Source organism: Natrix helvetica, assembly GCF_964273705.1.
Source record: "Natrix helvetica genome assembly, chromosome: 4".
In the NCBI taxonomy this organism is placed as follows: domain Eukaryota; kingdom Metazoa; phylum Chordata; class Lepidosauria; order Squamata; family Natricidae; genus Natrix; species Natrix helvetica.
Window position 1 is genome coordinate 166,533,232 of NC_138550.1, and position 20,269 is coordinate 166,553,500.

The 20,269-nt window shown below is 39.9% G+C and overlaps 1 protein-coding gene across 6 annotated transcripts in view; it reads right to left on the reverse strand.

Moving 5' to 3' along the window:
• PTK2 (protein tyrosine kinase 2) overlaps nt 1-20,269 on the reverse strand; it is a 265,732-nt gene that overhangs the window by 184,364 nt on the left and 61,099 nt on the right. For 3 of the 6 annotated variants that reach the window (XM_081951049.1, XM_081951053.1, XM_081951048.1), the window contains one exon: nt 1,127-1,153. The exons of 2 other annotated variants lie outside the window; for them this stretch is intronic. Coding sequence is in view for 2 of the 4 variants with exons in the window: in XM_081951048.1 (XP_081807174.1) it covers nt 1,127-1,153 (27 nt within the window). In the remaining 2 variants the exon portion in view is untranslated. Of the gene's footprint in view, nt 1-1,126; nt 1,154-3,306; nt 3,424-20,269 lie in introns of those variants that run through there. One more of the 6 variants, XM_081951047.1, reaches the window with a different exon arrangement.

A 20,269-nucleotide genomic window follows, 5' to 3' on the forward strand; every position in this document is an offset into this window, starting at 1 on the left:
CCAGCTCCCTTATGTGACGGTTTTAACAAACTACCTAATCACATAATGTGTTTGATGGCACACACTCCATCATTCCTACAAAAAGGTTCAACTATGAAATCAAAGGCGAGAGAAGAAGTTCAGGCTTACTATTGTCAGACAGCAACTGCAAGAAAATAGTATCTATACTTAATCCAATTGTAAACTCCCTTCTATGACCAAGGAGTACAGATCAAATCCTTTTTAACCACATAGAACAGAAAGAAATGTTCAGCAAAAGCTAGACAAATATGCACAGGAGAATTAAAAGAGAGCATCAAGTATTACTGCCTGGCTCTTCAGGGTGTGTAGTTAGGACAAATAATCTGAGTAAAATCTGAATTTTAGACTATCCTTGAAATTACTTTCTGAGAATATTTTGAATTTTCATGAATCTATCAAGAGATACTTATCAAGTATAAACTAGATTAGATAGTGCAAAAAGTCACTAAAAAGAGCTTGTTTATTTCATGCAAAACAAGAAGTTATGGTTTAGAATGGCAGAAACTACTTTTAATCTGGCTACATAATACAAATGTAGTTATGTTGTCCGAATCTAGAGTGTAGCTATCCAAAATACCCTGATGGCTTTAAGGCGCAGAACTCAATTTTAATTTATCATGACACTATTTTTGTCAGATAATTTATTGCACAATGTTAGTTGATACACATATAGACACACACACTGTATATTCAGTCTGATATGTATCACAAATGGCAAAACCAAAATCCTAAAACACAATGTAAACATAATACATTCCACTCCTGGCATCATAACTTGACACTTAAAAAGTAGAAGAAAAGAAAACAGGATTATTTGATAATTTCTATTATAATTTCAACTTTAAAAGACAGAAAAATATGAAACTGGCTTAAATAGATTATCTCCTAGGAAATTATTAATATTGTCAAAAAGCAAATTATTTTTTAATCATATTGATCCAACCACAACTTTTCTTACTTCCTGCCTAAAACAAAAGAAACAAAAGGAAATACTCTCTACCTGGATTACAATATTCTATATATATAAATATACTATTATATTTGATACCTATCAAATAACAAAGAGCCGTTTACTGAAAGTACAAATTATTTTTTAAAAACTTACCTGCCGAAAAGGAAAGCCTGGAAAGATCTGTAATAGTAATAATAAAATAAATCAGTTTAATCAGTATTCATTGTACTGTATCTTTTCACCTTATGATGCAATTTGAAAATTGGAAATACTATATTTTTTTCTTGAACACTCTCATATCCCAATTATCAAGTTTTAGATGTTGGGTTAACAATCAATTTAGTTAAAGTTGTGATTATTATATATTTCAAAACAGTATTTAGGAATTAAGACACATGCCAACTTAATTTCTATCCCTTCCATATGCTCATATTTAACTGTGCTTATGAGATGCATGATCAATATGTCATATTAATTTCACATATTATGTACTTTAAAATAAATATAATACATAGTTAAACATTAATCTCTGAAATATTTAAATACGTTCATATTTATTTTTTGCTTATTATTAAAAAAATAACATAGATATAGATATTTATATAGCAATTGGATAATAAATCAAAATCATAGCAGTCTAAATGTATAAAATGCATAAAAATGGCTTGTCAACTCCATTACCAAATCAAACTGGCCAGTGACTATTTATCAATCCAATCCACCTGACAGAATTTTTGTAACGGGAAAAATAGGAGGGAGGAATATTAGGTATATTGGCTGCCTTGAGTTATAGATATATGGGCTATTATTATTGTTATGGTTAGTCATACACCCAACCAGATTTAGACTGGATTTAGCATTTTTATCCATTTACTAAATCCTTCACAGAGGCTTGGAATAGGCAGATGCCATAAATGTTATTATTCAGTTAAACAATATATATTTGTAAGTGTTAAATGTGCTAGAATAATAAATCATGGTTGCAAACTGATTATAAGGCTCTGTTTAATAATTATCTGAATTGATGGTAAAGAGATAAAGTTACTGGGTTATCTTAGTTGTCACCATACGTAAGATACTAGGCTGCTACATAAAATAGGGGGAAAAGGGGGATAGTAGCAAAATTAGACTATCTAGCCCATCAATAAAGAACCAAATTAGACTTTGGTTCTTTATTGATGGGCTTCAGGAAAATACTAAATCAGATTTGTTTTCTTAAGTGAGCTTACTTTTCTGTAAGTTCCAACAACCATATGGATTTTACCAGAGCAGCATGGATTCCTATTGCTAACTTCCAAATACATTCAGTATACCAAAAAAAAGTACAGAAAGAACAAACAGCAGAGATAGCTCACATAAACAAGAAATTATAATATATGTGTTCGGTTAGGCTTATAAATCAATGTGTCATGTGGTAAAACTTAAGAAAATTTTAACCAATGGGGAAAAAATTACTCACAACAATTTACATCATATTTCTAACTCAATTTGAAATATGCATAATGAAATTTTACTTAGGATTAAAAACTGCAAAGCAATGCCCTTTTGCATTAATTATCAAAATGTAATTGTCGTGTATTTACTAAAAATAATGTTATGAATTTCTGAGAAAGGTGAGATATGGCAGAAGTCAAACACTCTTAAAAATATTTTTCTTCTATTTCTTTTAAAAACTGAATTCATTCTCATGCCAATTGTTAAACTCTGGCAATAAACAATACATTTGGAAAAGTAAAACTCTATTGTTTTATTGGGCTCTCATTAATATTGTCATTCTTTTGACTTCATCCTGTGTCCTACAACATATTAAAGATTAGTTAAACTATGCACTCAGATTACAACTTCCTGAATTTCTGACCACGTCAGGGAAATCTTGAAGCTGCAGGACCCAAATATCTGTAGAACATGCAATTGGAATAGTTGTGGCGATAACAGTCAGCTGGTACAGTAGAAAGTCTACAATAAACACTAAAAATTATCATAATACAATAGAGCTGGTATTAAATTGTTTCCTTGCTTCAATGTATCAGGCAGTGATCCATATATTTCTGTTACCTCTATTTTAAGCCCGCAAATAAGCCTCTGAAAACTTCTTCATTTTTTAGAACCTGCTTGTCCCCATATATGGTCATTCGGGTGTAATCTTTTCAGTCTTTCTTTTTCATCATTTGCTTAAGTATCTTCATGACTCTCATACTTCCAGTCATCAGTATACATTGATAAATCCAATTCTTATAATTTAATACAGTAATCATATTCTCTGTAGTGTGAATACATATTTTATGTAGCTTGCAGGCTGTAGATAATAATCAAACAAAAAAGCTAGGTCTTGCCTGGCATGAACAAAGAGGCAGTGTTCAATTCTCTCTGAGTCACCCGTAACATGTAACTATCCGTAACTCAGGAGAAGCATGACAGAAGCACGCAATTTTATCTGCATACTCTATGTTCTATGAACTCTTAAAGGAAAGAACTTGGATATAAGGATATCAGAAGACCACGCAGCAAGGCAACAGTTTGTTCCAGGAGACAAAATAGAAAGTCTGAGAATAAAAAGAAGGGGAAAAAAGGCTCAGTAAGCCATCTGCTTACTAACTAGACAAGCTAACAGATTGAGAGAAATACTAGTAAGGGAACAAGAAACAGGCAGGCAGGCGGAACTCAAAAAGGCCTAAAGTCGCCTTTGGCAACAGATTTCAAGTACAACATGCGTGTAGACGTATTAAGAAAATAGCCTTCGGATAATTTCAGATTATTATTTTTTATACAACAAACTAGCTCAGATCTTTACATCGAATATTGTGTTTAATTTTATTTTAACTATCATTTCCAAGTGGTAAAAATTATGAAATTTAAAATGATCAAAAAAGATCAAACCGGTTACTAGGGATATAAAATAGACATAAAAAAAAAGAAAGCTCCCAAAGATTTTCAATATATGTAAAAACATACCACCAATGATATTAGAGGTAGTCCTTGACTTACAACAGTTCATTTAGTGACCATTCGAAGTTACAACAGCACTGAAAAAAGTGACATGATCATTTTTCCAATCTTACAGCCCTTGCAGCATCCCCATCGTCACATACTGGATTTTTCGGACTATAAGATGCACTGGAGTATAAGATGCACCATGATTTTGAAGAGGTAAATTTAAAAAAAAAAGTTTTTGCACTCTGCAGGCTTCCCAAACTCTCTGCATGCCTCATTTTTTGGGGGGGAAAGGTGGGGGCATGCAGAGTTTTGGGAGGTTTGTAAAATGCTCCTGGGGTCGGGGGGGGGGGGGGCAAAAACGCCTGTTTTTTGCTCATTTTTGCCCTCTTCCCAAACCCTCTGCACGTCCATTTTTGCAAAGGGGGCAGGATTTTGTTAAGTCAAAAATGTTATATTCAGTGTATAAGACACACCCAGATTTTCACCCTCTTTTGGGGGGAGGGAAGGTGCATCTTATAGTCCGAAAAATATGGTAATCAAAACCCAAAACGATTGGCAAACTGACTCATATTTATGACGGTTGCAGTGTGACTTACCTGGGACTCTGCCCACTTAATGGCCAGAGCTGTGAGGTCTGGGTTTGCAGCTGCTGAGCAAAGCTGTCACATGCGACATCTCATTTAACAACCCTTTCACTCCACAAGCAAACCTCCGGTCCCAATTGTGGTCATAAGTCAAGGACTACCTATAAAACATTTGCTCCCTATTAAGGCCTGAATCCAGATTGCCACAAGCAGCCCAAGATAATGCATTTATTTTATTTATATTTAATCAAATGAGTATGCCGACACAATCATAGGAATCCTGATGGCTGACAAAATCTATCATGCACATAGGGGTGGGATTCTACCTGTTCAGACCGGTAGCTCCAACTATCAGGTGGGAGCAAACCAGTTCACTCCCTGCGCTATACTCCCCTATATTTCCTTTTCCGAAGCCCAGCTGATCGTCGCAACAGAGTAGATTGAAGCGCGCTCTCAGTGAACGGGTTGTTAAACTGGTAGGATCCCACCCCTGCATGTACACAATTGTACAATGTACCAAGTCCCCCCTTTGGAGATTTCTACTGCCCAGGGCCTTTGGGTGTCTCTGACAGTCAATTCTGCTACAGAATGTGCAGCACAGCCTTCTGCTATGCCTCCCAGGAGTGGGACTGAGACCAGACTCTAAGGAAGAGATGGGGGTGAACCAACCAGGGGTGACCAGTTCGCAAATGCGAGCACAAGTGCTGCCTCCGCGCATGCGCAGAGCATCAAAAACAGATGTGATGACGTGCAGGTGGGTGGGTGGAGCATGCTACCGAGCACGCCTGCAAAGGTAAATAGAACAGCGAGGTGGGGGAGGAATCCTGCTTTCTAACTAATATAAATTGTGCGTCACAGCTGATCGTTGGAAATACCGGTTCTCCCAAACCGGTAGCATTTTTTACTACCGATTTGGGCAAACCGGTCCAAACTGATAGCATTTTACCCCTGCAACCAATGTATAGCAAGCAGTATCTCAAGGGGCCCAGCTCAGTCCCACCTAAAGAAGATGGCAGGAGGAACCTCTCTGTTTATTACTGCAATACGTCTTTCTAGCATCATTGTATATTTAAGGAGAGTGGTCATTATGGCATGGAATACATAAAGTAATTCACATAATACAACTCGATTCAAGTAATTCTTTGATTGCTTGATTCAATTCATTTGCATTAACTGATTACTTTATCAAGTAATTGTTGCTCGCAGAAATGGTAACTAACACTAACAATTAAGGAAAAGGAAGAAACTGAATACTTTTTAACATGGAGCATATTATCAATGGCTAGCTAATAAAAACAGAAGTTAGAAACATGTAGATATAAGAAAAGGATTAAGGATACAAGAGAGGTTTGCTAAAATGGATAAGCAAATGTTGTGGTTGTGGTTGTTGTTGTTGTTATTATTATTATAGAACTAATACCAATATAAAGAATATTGTTATAAACACTTTATTATTTCCTAAAAACATTTGTACCCAGACAACACGAATTTTTATGTTATAAAATAAAATAAAAATTTACAAAAAAGAAGAAGTAATTGTTGCTTGATTACTTGAAAATTAATTTAAGCAACTGAATTACTCCAAGTAATACAATTCGATAAATACTTAATTCAGATTAAAATGTTAGTTTAAAAACACCTTTAAATCTGAAGGGGATGAGAAGGCATATGTAAATGCAACTATAATCAATATCTTATTCACTGAAAAACAGGCATCTTCATGAATTTTGGTGGGGCTCACATTTACCAAATATTTGTTCAGAATGTATTCTTTTTTATTAAATTTGTTTGCAATTCATCTTGCTTGCAAGGTGACTCTGGGCAGCTTACATCTTTCAAATGAAATGATAAATAGCTAGATAACTAGACGATAGATAGATGATAGATAGATAGATAGATAGATAGATAGATAGATAGATAGAGGAATTACATTAAAATTTTAATAAAATACAATTATAACTAAAGATGGGGAGGAAAGGCATTGCATGAAGTATGAGTTAACGCTTCTCATGTTTTGCATATGATGCAATGCATCAACTCTAACTTAAAATTAAGAAATAATAGGAAACGCATTTACACAGCCAACAGAAGCCCCGTAAGGTATCGACTGCAGCATATTCATGAGTTCTACGACCCAATAGGAAAAGGTATCACAATATTTTCAGGGCTTGCTGAGATTCTGAATGTGCTGCCAAAGAACAAGCAGTGGCCTCAATGACCTACAACTGTTTCTAGCTAGCTATAAAAGGACCTGTTTCTATGACACGAAATATCCAATCATCCGTGAACAGCCTTGTTTGTACTACATGACATCCTCGGTTTATCTTTGAAATGGATCAGTGGTTTAACATGCATCCACATACATCAAAGACAATGCTTATGACAAAGTACAAAGGCCCCAGACTCTGAACTGCAGAGAGGCAGAGCAATCTGCAAGTATATTTTTGACAATGCTCCCCCGAGTTTCAGTGTATCACAGAGCTCAAGAAACGCTGAAGCAATTTGTGAAATAAACTGCAATAGTATCGGAAGAGCTTTTAAAAATAGAAAATTATCCAAATTATGGTCTTTCCATCATTCCTCCATCAACCCATGCATTGGCAAGAAAGAACGCCAATTACTCAAACTTCAAGACTGGCACATGGCTAATTTACACAAGATGGTGATATGAACTGGATTCACCTTACAATGTTTTTTCAAACAATCTTGCTTTCAAAAGCAAACATTTCTTTGAACATCTGAGCATGAAATAACTCAATTTACTGCAGACTTGGGCTTGCCAAAAAGCCAGATAAAACAACCGCACAGCTCCTGTGACTTTGCAGAAACCTCATTTGAGTAAATAAGAAGGCAAACTAATATGCAGATCATGAATATGAGAACAATTAACATCTGTAAATTAAGTTGCTGCTAAAGACTCTGGACACCATATATTGGCAGCAAGAAAGAGCTCCTATTATATATATATTAGTGATCTTGCCAAACATATCTCTGCTACTGGCTAGAATCTAAAACCCAAAGGGAATATTCCAGAGGTGTCCAAACTTGGCAACTTTAAGACTTGTGGACTTCAACTCCCAGAATTCCCCAGCCAGCAGGCTGGGGAATTCTGGGAGTTGAAGTCCACAAGTCTTAAAGTTGCCAAGTTTGGACACCCCTGGAATATACTATCCAATAGGAAAAGGCCTCAGAGATAAAAGGCAGGAATATTTTCAAGTACTCGGGACCTATAGAAATGCTTCTCAATAGAAATAATCAATTTCAAGTTGTAGAAAAGCAAACATTTCACAGTAGCAACTGTGACTTAGTTGACAGGTCATACATATTTTGACCCCTGTCAGTTCTGATTAATTTAAAAATATTTCAGCATTGGGCAGCAATGATTTATGTAACTCCATTTTGGAATATTGAACTGTGAATGAGGTGTCTGTGTCTATAAAACAACCCCATCTACTTAGCCTTTTAAAAGGATATCTGATTATTTTGAGTGATGGGGAATTCTCACCCACTTTAGTAAAATGCTCTTCCTGACTTGTAAGCCATACTGAGTTCTTCCTGTGCAGTGATTTTAATTTTGATGTAAGACCGATTTGATTCAAATCAAACTGGTCCTAATTATGACACCTACGAAGCTGGTATAATACTGATTTAATATAATTTAATGCTTTCGTAAACAGTTTCAGCCAAGTAATTTCATTCTGGTGCAGAATGAATCTGCTTTGTCCTTCTTTCAAACATCTTCTTCCCCCTCTGCAGCAACAATAAAACAAATAACACAACTTGGGAGCTGTTTCACTGTGTTCTGGAAAATAACGACTTTGCTTTGAACTTATCTACCACTAATGGTCCCAAAAGGTGGACGGACTCTAGGCAGGGTTACTCATATTTCTGTTGTTAATCAGTTAACAGCATCATTCAAATGGGAGGCAGGGATTATTCAGTGTTTCTTAATGCCTATCATGCCACATCTGAGTTCAAGATAGAAAAACTGCCCAGAAAGCTCTTCCTACAGTCCTGGTTAATTGGGTATAGAGAAGGGCAGTATCACCAATGGCAACATTATTTTGTTCACTTCTCTTTTAGGGGAGGGATGTCAGTCAAAAAAGAAAGATATCTATCTTTGAACTTAAGTTGGTGAATTTTAATCTTGGAAGAAGAAGAAAGGAAAAATCACATTGTGCTCTAACCACCCATGGCATCATTGTATATCAAAGTTCAAAAAGCAGAAAAATCTAAAGCAAAAGTTGGAATGTTGAAATTAGTAAAGGGTAACAGGCAGTGGTGGGTTCCGGTTCCCATTGCAACCGGTACGGTTACAATGGGGCCCGGCGTCCTCCACATGAATGCGCGCACATGCATAGTACCTTCCAGCGACACCTCTGCAAGCCTCCGCGATGCTCCAGCTGCTCAGCAGAGCGGAGCGCAGGCGCTGTATACGCCATGTGCGTGCATGGAAGCACCAAAGGCTTTAAAGGACAGGTAAGGAGCTCGGGCTGGTGGGTGGGCCCTCCGGAGCACTAGAACAGAACGGTACCCGGTGCTCCGGGCAGGCTCCGGTACACCCATACCGGGGCGTACCACCTGCAACCCACCACTGGTAACAGGGTTCATAAAAAGCATAGTCAATAACAAAATTTAAAATATTATGAGACTTTAAAAAGAAAAAATGATGTAGAAACTGCTTTTCAAAACGTGGAGAAATAATGCAGTAGATAATTTGCTTCTTTAAATAGTCTCTCCAGTGGTTGTCACAAACACACACAAACACACCCCTCTGGAGGCAATGCTCCCCTTTCTATCTTAAAAGAAGTGCTCTCAATTCATTACAAATTCCAGAGACTGCTGTCAAACCAAATTCATTCCTGGTGTGGCTGAATTTGTCAACTGTCTCAATAATCTAACTGCTTGCGGGAATTTCTAAATCTTGGCTCCTGATCTTCAGAAAATTGTGAAGTATTTGCAAAGGTCAAAAACTAAAGAGCACTGACAACAGTTACATTTTCAAAACTAATATATAACGGTGTGCTTATGAATGAACCTATCCAGCATAGCACTATTAATGCATGTCCATGTTTAAACAGTTGAAGTGTATCTTCTCCTAATTGTCCTGGGCAGATTAATCAATTTACATGCATTAACATAACAACACTGGGGGCTTTCTCAATATTGCATAACAATTTTTAACTTCAAGGACTAGTATTAATAGTCTCTTTATTTGACGGGGTACCTCTTGACAAGAAAAGAAATGTAGCTTTTGAGTGTGTGTCTGTGTAAAAATATATATTACTTGTTACAACGAATATAGAACCCAAATTAAATTTTCCTACTTTAATCAAAAGGTTTGCATTTATTTCTGCTCCCAGGTACTACAGGAATAGAGCACATGTCAGATTCCTTGCAGGGCAACAGTTAAAGCGCTGTGCACATCTTCATCAAACATTTTGCTTGGGGGCACTTGAATGGAAAGGCAATTAATATATTTTATAAATGTTATCACACCTGAAGGTTGAAGCTCGTAAACCAGGAACTTCAGTGCTTCAATTTTCATGTTAAGATGCAAGCCCGTTTCCCAACCTAATCGGTGCACAAACGCCCTGAAGGACTCTTCGAGCAAATTAGGAATACTGTATTAAATTTTGCATTTAAGAAATCATAGCTAGAGGAGGAGCCAACGTCGCGACGATACGGACGTGCGGTCTCGATGCTCCAAGACCGCAGCCGATACTTTTGTCACTGAGTGGTCCAATCAGACCTAAACCGTCTCGCAGAAACGGTGAACAGGAAAAATATGTCTTGCTGATCGCAGGCACATCACAAAGTCCCTGATCGATCCAAGAGAAGTTCTTCAAGCCGGCGACAAAAAATCCAGCTATTAGGCTGATGAAGTCGGGGCAGCTCCAAAACGGAAGGATACGGAAAGAGAAAGTGTTTCCAGCTGGTGAGGAATTTTTACCGTTTTAAAAGAGACTGGCTATAAAGAACTTAGTTAATTTAAATTTGAGAACAGAAAAAATAAGCGGCGGAATTAAGCTTTGAATGGTTTTAGACAGTGGGTTATCTTACTTTTTAAATGCTATGTTCGTGGATGGAATTTATGCAAGCCTTTTAAAACGAATGGATTAAGTTTTCCTCTTCCATTTTTTCCTTTTATTATTATTCTTTCTAACCTTTGGACTGAAATTCTCCTTCTTCATTACTGTGGGCGTTTTTCCCCCTTTTCTTCTCTAACTCATTCAAGAATTTGACTTTTTTTTAACTTGGAATATGAAAAAGATACAAAAGGAAACAAAGAAAATTGTAACAACAGAGGGAAAGAAAAACACTACTACTCAGAGGCTGGAGGTTTGTGTATTGGAAACAAAACACTCTTACTTTCCTCACTGATTATTCTGGCTTGGCACTTCAAGGTCTCACTGTTTGTTTATAGAGAGAACAGTGAGACCTTGAAGTGCCAAGGTTTTATATAGAAAAGCATACAGATGTTCCTTTGAAGTATATCTTTAACCAGAGAAAAGTGAAAATAAGACCTTATTGTGAATTTATGCTTAATCTTGTAAAAACCTTCCAAGCCAGAGCAGCAGTGTTTGTCAGCTGGAGATAATGGCAAAATTACAACAACAGAAAGAAACTTTAAGCCTGCAAAAGATATTGTTAGAAATTCAGAAATTATCAAACACATTTGAGAGGACGGAGAAGAAGTTGGAAAACCTAGAGCATTTAACATTAAAATATGATGAAGAAGTTGGAGATGTTTATCAAGTGGAAAACATGGAGGTTAGAGTCCTAAAAACCAAAGAGGAAAATGATAAAGAAATTAAATCCGCTTATATCTATGGTGATTGGTTTGTGTCTGGAACTGGAAAGAGTGGAACACTGAAAGAGGAATTAAATGGAGGGGAACTCTACCCCAGATGGCAAGATACAGAAGAAGAAAAAATAAAAGAATTTATGGATTTAAAGAGAGAATTTTTATTAGCAACATCATTGATAACACTACTGACAATTAAAGATAAGCTGATTAAGGAAATAGAAGAAGGGCATCGAAATTTCATGAGAGACTTAATAAGCAATGAGTTGCTAAGAGGAGTCCATACAAATTTGATTAAGGAGATGATTAGGGGACTGATACCACAAATGGCAGAAGACATATGACTATTTTGCTACTGGAAAGATACAGGTTGATAGATGGAAGCGTATAATTTAAAACTAGTTAAACTTAGTCAAATTTAGTGATAATAGATATAGTCAAATAAATAATTGATAATGATAATAATGTATACATATGTATTGTTATGATAAGTAATAATTAGATATGAATATTGAATCGTACCCATGAAAGGAAGATTAGAAATCTTTTTGGTTATATACAAAGGCTAATAAAAAAAGAACTAAGTTAAATTTAGTTAAGTTTTGATTATTAGGGGAGAAAATGTTATGATACAGGATACAGTCAAATAAAGGAAGGATAATGATAACAACATATATGTGTGTGTGTGTGTGTGTGTGTGTGTATGTATGTATGTATGGGTACAACATAAGGAAACTGAATGTAAATTGTAAACAATGATTTGGAAAGGAGGATTAGAAAGTTTTGTTACTAAATATTATGGATGTTTAGCTAGAATAGGTCATAAGGATTCATTGTTATTGGAGGATTTTAGAAATATCAAATGAAATGCCAGTATGTGGTTATGTTTTAAATCTTGGTATATTTAAAAAAATTATAGTCAAATGAAAATGGAGGTATGATTATGGTAATATCTGAGTTAAAATGAGTTAATTATGGTAATATCTGAGTTAAAATGAGTTAATATGTATAAATATCTGAGTTAATATATGAATTATGGTTGATGTCTGTGGAAGAGATGCACTAAGGTCTTTTGTAACCAATTGATACACTTTCTACAGTATGTAAAGAATGATTCTTTTTGTTGTTTGTTTTGAAAATAAAAAAAAATATTAAAAAAAATCACAGCTACATTTCAGTCTTTTCTCCAAACTATTACTCTGCTGATAATACTATTTCCCCTATATTGTGGGGCAGAGCTCCCCCACCCACCCCCTCAAGCTTTCCATTTTGATAAGGAATAAGATCCAAGCCAAACATTTTTAATAAAGCCAATAACCAAATGAGAATGCAGTTTTATAAATGCAAAGATGGCACATGGGATCAAGTACACGGTAATCTGGGAGAATAAAGTAGTGACAAGCTATGGATGAAATTAAATATAATAATGATCGTGACAGTTTAATCTCAGAGCTCATACTCAAAAGTTTGAATTGAAATGCCTCTCAATCTTTTATTTCTTCTTCAATCAAGCTGTTTCCCCCAAACTCTCAAGCAGAGGGCTGAAGAACAGCTTGTTCACCTTGTCTGTCAGGGGCCATCTGTCGCAGCCAATATAGGCTACATTTAATCATATATTATGCACACAAATAGAAGAGATGCTCCAAGGATCTTCACAAAGTACTTAAACAAATTATTTCACATGGTTTGCAACTGTTGAAACTTATTTCAATGTTTCTAGCTAGACTGAATTATCATATATACAGTAATACTTCTATTTATTAGGATATTTTCCTGAAATTAGCAGTTCATAATTGGCTTTGTGCACAAGTTGCTATTTTGAAAAGGCACTGTACAAACTAACCTGAACCCATACTTAGAATACATCCACCAAAATGCATTTAAATGTATCTACTCTAAACGCAATTAAAGTCCAATATATTAAAAGAGGAGGAGGAGGAGGAGGAGGAAAAAGAAGAGGAAGATTGGTGAAAGGCAGTAACTACACCCTACTATACTCTACTATACCAAAAGGCAGCACCAGCTTATTAGCAATTTACCACAATATAGTCTTTCCATGCAGGGTTTTCTCATATAAAGATTTCCCCCCACCCTACTTCAGTCTTTTATATTGAATTGTTAAATCCAGGCAGTTAAAAGTGTTGCTCATCATTTCCCCCGCCCTCCAATTTCACACACAGCACACAACACAGTAGCCTTTCCTTGTGAGCTTATCACAAGCTGCAGCGAAGCCGGTGAAACTCCTTTTGTCTCCTTTCACTCCAAAGTCCGGCAGAGCAAACAAAAGGCATCCATCACTAAGTCCATTAGCTTCAGCTGACGAGACAATTCCAGCCTGCCAGATGGGTAAACGTATTTTGCTAACTCTGGCTACAGCCACGATAAATCCTAACAGGGTAACAGTCCTTTTGAATCTCTTCCCGTTCAAAATTTTGTGTTTCTCCTCCTGTTCACCTGAAAGTTTCCTGATCTAATATTTATTTTTATTCCTACATCAATAACCCTCTCTGAAACTTTCCCTATGTATTCTCACAGAGAGAAGCAAGTAAGATGTAATGAAGCTATAATTTTCCTTTGACAAAAAGGGGGCACTCTTATGTTTCTTCGATAAACTACTTAGCAAACAGTCACTAAAGCTTGATACACAAACTTGCATGCACTCACCCGCAGCTACAACTGAGAAGAAAAAGAACGTTGGTCTTACCTGAACGTGTCTTTTCATTGTGGTAGGGGGAGTGGTCACCTGTGGGTATTCTCTTAGCCTGATTGGTCCAAAAGACCGAGAGCAAACGCTTAAATACTCCTGGCTTTCCTTGCCTCCCCAGTTCCTCGAAGGCGAATAGTCGAACTGAAAAATAAACATAAACAACACAAACCTCCCTCCCCGGAGGGACCCCGGGCTCCCCTTGGCCCTAACCTCAAACAGGGTGGGTCGTGACCACTCCCCCTACCACAATGAAAAGACACGTTCAGGTAAGACCAACGTTCTTTTTCCATTGTGGGAGGGGGAGTGGTCACCTGTGGGACATACCAAAGCCCAGTCCCAAGGGAGGGATACTTAACCAACAACTATGGCCCAAGGGGAGTGTCTGCTACCACCCTCTGTAACACTCTTCTCCCAAAGGCAGCATCCGCCGAAGCGAACAAATCCAGACGATAATGTCTGATAAACGGTGTCGGGGACGCCCAAGTGGCGGCCCGGCAAATGTCCTCAGGGGGGGCCCTAGTGGCCCACGCCGCCGTAGTCGCGGCACTTCTAGTGGAGTGGGCCGTTATCCCCGTAGTCGCGGCACTTCTAGTGGAGTGGGCCGTTATAGCCCTGCTGCCGCATAAGCCTCTTGGATGGCCTGACGCAGCCAACGGCCAATAGTGGCAGAAGACACCCTAGCGCCCAAGGTCCTGGGTTGAAAGGACACAAATAAGGCCTCCGACCTGCGGAACTCAGCCGTCCGCCGGAGGTAAATGCGCAAGGCCCGACGAACATCAAGACGATGCCAGAGCCGTTCCCTATCCGAAGATGGGCCCGGGCAAAAGTCCGGCAGAACAATCTCCTGGGCCCTGTGAAACGGAGTGTTAACCTTCGGAAGAAAGGTGGGGTCAAGCCGAAGCACCACCCTATCCGAATGAAAATGACAGAGGTCATCTTTGGATGATAGAGCGCCCAACTCCGAGATACGCCGGGCGGACGTGATCGCCACAAGGAAAACTACCTTAAGGGACAAGAACCTGAGGTGAACCGACCTGAGCGGCTCGAACGGGCCCCCCGTTAAGGCTTTGAGGACCAGGGGCAGGTCCCACGTGGGGAACCTGTGGATAGGGGGAGGCCGGAGATTAGCCGCCCCCTTGAGAAACCTCTTGGTTAGGGGAAGATGAGCTAGCGAGAAGGAACCCACTCCCCCCAGAACTGACGATAGAGCAGCCACTTGGCGCCGCAAGGTGTTGTGAGACAGACCGCCCTCTAAGCCCTTCTGCAAGAAATCTAACACATTAGGAATGGTGGCTCTAGCCGGGGAAACCTGATTGTGGGAGCACCACCTCACGAACGCATCCCAAGTTGAGTTGTAGATACGATTTGTGGACGGGCGCCTAGAAGCCTCAATGGTGCTGATGACTCCCGAGGACAGCTGAGCCGCCCTCAGCAATCCCCGTTCAACAACCATGCGGTTAGATAAAGCCACTGGGGCTCCGGATGGATCAGGACCCCCTGTCGCAAGATCACCTCCTCCCGTGGAATCCTCCACGGAGGAGCCACCGACAGCTGGGTGAGATCCGCAAACCAAGGCCGCCTGGGCCAAAAGGGGGCCACCACTATGACCAGAGCTTTCTCCGCCACCACTTTCCTGATAACCCCCGGGATGAGCGGAATAGGGGGAAAGGCGTACAGGAGATCCGCCGGCCACCTGCTCCTGAGAGCGTCCGTCCCCTCCGCCCCCCGGGACTGAAAGCGAGAGAAGAACTGGGGCAGATGTGCGTTCGTCGGGGACGCGAAAAGATCCACCAGGGGCGCGCCAAACCGCTGGCAAATCCTCCGGAACAGGTCCGGATGGATCTGCCACTCGCCATTGTCCAGAGTGGCTCGACTCAGCCAATCCGCCTGGTGGTTCGAAAGGCCGGAGATGTGTTCCGAGACTAAGGACAAGAGATGCCTCTCTCCCCAGGCGCCCAGCCTCAGAGCCTCCAGCCAGAGTGCTCGAGACCGCGTCCCCCCTTGACAATTGATGTGGGCCTTGGTGGCCACATTGTCTGTCAGAAGGAGCACGTGCCGGCCTTCCACCGAGAACCGGAAGTGTTGGAGGGTGAGCCTGGCCGCCTTCAGTTCTAGCCAATTGATATTGTGTCGGAGGTCTGTCTGGGTCCACCTGCCCTGAGCCAGGCGGGAACCCACCAGAGCTCCCCACCCGAACAAGCTCGCGTCCGTGGTGACAGTTACCCTGTTCGGTTCCCAGAAGGAACAGCCCAACTGGATGGCCGGTGACGTCCACCACCGAAGGGAAGCGCGCACCCCCGCCGGGAGACGAAGGGTGCGAAGCGAATTGCTCATCCGGTCCCTCTGGAACGGAATGAGCTCCCACTGCAAAGGACGGAGGTGGAGCCTGGCCCATGGGACTATCCCAATGCACGACACCATCTTGCCCAGCAACTGCGATAACGTGAGGACAGAAATGGACCGACTTACGCGGACCTTTCCCGCCAGCTGGCGCAACCCGTTCAGACGGTCCTGAGACAGACGCACCACCCCCTCCTCCGAGTCTATCACCGTCCCCAGATGAAGGATGCGAGTGGAGGGAGTCAGATGGCTCTTGGGAAAGTTCACCGAGAACCCCAGGGACTGTAGAGTCCGGATGGTGAGCTGGAGGTCTGAAATCGCCCGCGGAAGGGACCCCGCCTGGACCAAGACATCGTCCAGGTAACATTGTAATCTCACTGGGACAGCCCGAAGGTGTGCTGCCATTGCCGCCAGCACCTTCGTAAAGGTGCGGGGGGCCGAGGCCAGGCCAAACGGAAGAGCCCTGTACTGATAATGTTGGTTCCCGTGTGAGAACCGTAAGAACCTGTGGTTTGACGGGCAGATTGGGATGCGAAGATAGGCCTCTGTGAAGTCTACCGATGCCAGGAAGTCCCCTTTCCTGATGCCCTGAAGAATAGACTTGAGTGAAGACATTTTGAAATGTCTGTACACTAGGAAACGGTTCAGACGTTTGAGGTCCAGAATTGCTCGCCAAGCCCCCGAACTCTTCGGAACCACGAACAGGTTGGAGTAGTGGCCCAGCCCCCTCCCATTTCCTCCCATTTTGAGAAAGGACATAAAACCTTTAGCTTAAAATGCCAAATTAGGAAAGTTGTGAAATTTAATAATTCAGACATCAGGAAGCCTTCTGGATTTAGCACTGTGGTCAAAAGTCCATTAGCAAGTTGTCATCAACATGCATCAGTTGTTTCTCTTTTGCACACTTACCCTTATATTCCAACAACATGTGCTACATGGGAGAATTTCTGAGGAATGCTTAAAAGGATACATTCATAGAAAGAAAGTAACTTGCATATGACTCATGACAAAACAAAGAACCACTTCTGCTTTTCTGACTGACACTTGGGCTGAACTGGCTAACTGCCAGGATAGCTGCCCCCAACCTTTCAGGCACCGGGGACAGGTTCCGCGGACTGCAAGGGATGTGGTTGTGTGTGCTGCCTGCATCCCACAGATAGGGCTTCTGACATGCTGTGGCCCAGTGCCAGTCCATGGACCAATGATTCGGGACCCCTGCTCTAGGTAAAGGTAAAGGTTCCCCTAGCACAGATGTGCTAGTCGTTCCCGACTCTAGGGGGCAGTGTTCACCTCCGTTTCAAAGCCGAAGAGCCAGCGCTGTCCAGCGCATGGAACACTGTTACCTTCCCACCAAAGGTGGTTCCTATTATTCTATTTGCATTTTTAAATGCCTTCGAACTGCTAGGTTGGCTGAAGCTATGACAAGTAATGGGAGCTCACTCCATTACACTGCGCTAGGGATTCGAACTGCCAAACTGTCGACCATTTGCTCGACAAGCTCAGCGTCTTAGCCACTGAGCCACCTGCTCTAGGAAACTAGCAAATCGCCACAATTCAGACCCATAAGAAATCTCTCAGGATATGGAAATGCCTTATATACACACAGAGGATGAAACCGGCCAAAGGTGATGGCCATTCAGGTCAACTTTTATTTCAGGATACCAGAGATAACATCTACTACAGGTAGTTCTCAACGTAAAACTATTAATTTACAACAGCACTGAAAAAAGTGACTTATGACCAGTTTTCACACAACCATTGTAGCATCCCCATGGGACATTTCAAAATTTGGTCATTTGGTGACTGGCTGTTATGTGACAAGACATGAGTGGGTGTCATTATATGTTTGACAGTTTCACCGTGATGTCCTGTCATGGTTTAATACTTTTTATAGCAGGATAAAATTGTAATAACCATTTTGAAAAGAAGAAACTGGGGAAACCAGTTTGAGATTATATGCCTATAAACATTGAAAAATAATGTTTACTGATCAGTTTTGACGTAGTTGTTGGGATATAGATGCTAGGAGAGATATTTGAAAACATTCTGATTTGAAGCAGAAATTGATTTATTAAGCAAGCAAGTAACATGACAATTTCTATTATCCATTTTAGGAATTTGCATCTAAATGTGACGTAAGTCACGTAGCTAGTTGAATCATGCCCATCTTTTTAATATGTTTTAAGGTTGCATTAAGCCATTGCATTGTTGGTTCCTGCATTTTAAGTAGGTCAAGTCTGTTCACACCCATAACCAAGGAAGATTAATATGGATTAGATAGTATTTTGATTGATGAAAAACTTCGCAAGAAATTCTTCACAAGATTGAACAAGTGTATTGTTTTACATTTTTATACCTCCTCATTATAGGACTGCCAAGACATTCTAGTGTCTCAGATCAATGACACTTCCTGTCATTAAGTAACATTGAGAAACTTCCCTGCTTTAAATTCCTTTATTTCTTGCCTTTCAAGTAGGACTTATGTGGAGGAATGTGAGTTGCTTTGAAAGCCTTCGGGTGGGAAAATGAGTTGTAGATCAGTGTATTTTTATAGGTCAAAGGTAAAGGTTCCCCTCGCACATATGTGCTAGTTGTTCCCGATTCTAGAGGGTGGTGCTCATCTGTTTCAAAGCCGAAGAGCCAGCGCTGTCCAAAGACGTCTCCGTGGTCATGTGGCCGGCATGACTAAATGCCAAAGGTGCACAGAACGCTGTTCCCTTCCCACCAAAGGTGGTCCCTATTTTTCTACTTGCATTTTTACGTGCTTTCGAACTGCTAGGTTGGCAGAAGCTGGGACAAGTAATGGGAGCTCACTCGGTTACGCGGCGCTAGGGATTCAAACCATTAAACTGCCGACCTTTCTGATCGACAAGCTCAGCGTCTTAGCCACTGAGCCACTGATCCCCACGTATTCTTATAATCTACCATTCAAAGTACATTAAAGTGCAGTTTGGTAGCACTGTAATCTCTTGTGTGATGGTAGCAAGTCTACTTATTTATAAGAGGATGGCATGGCAGCTTTTCTGATGCATTATTGGAAGTGTAGAATCAGATTGCTTAATGTTAACAATTAGTATATCACTGTTCTCTGAAAATTGTGCCCATATAATGTAGACTATAATTACTAAGTTTGAGTAATTTTCATCAAGGTGACACTGCAGAAAGCAACAAAACATAGAGCACTAGGGGACCATTATTTTACCCCATTTCCCAATATTTTGATGAGAGGAATTTTTATCTGACTTAAGAGTGCCCTGTTAAAAGCGTAGATTAAATAATTTGGTTCTGTGGCTGTCATATCTGGAACCAACATATTATGCATACACTGTATTAGGATACTATAATGGTGGCTGAAGACTTCTTCATTCTTTTTATTTATTCAACAAGGCTGTTGCATTTCAGTTTTAACATTTTGGTCGGATTGATGTATTTTGCTTGATGATAAGTCACAACTGACAGATCTAATAATTTGGGTGTCAATATTACATTAAAGCAATACTGCTTAATGTGATGTTTTGACACCCGGACTATGTCTAAGGGCGTTATTTATTAATAATATTTTCAAGCTCCTATAAAGTGTCAACGGCCATTACATTCCAGGATATCTGAGATAATTTGATTTGCTTGAGTTAAAATTACATTTTAAAAAAGATATGTGCCAATATGCCATTATCATATTACCTCAGGTCATAACTGCTGGAATTCAGTGATATGCTTTCCTGCCATTTTGAGGTATAAGCTCTACATTCGATGCGACACCATTTCAAAAACAAGAAGAAAACTAAACTCAGTCTCTAATTTAAAAAAAACAACTACCATGTGTATTTTGCTTCACTTTACATCATTTTAAACATTTAGACATCAATGCCACCAATCTTTCAATCAATCAATCAATCAATCAGGATGCTTATAAATCTCAAAAT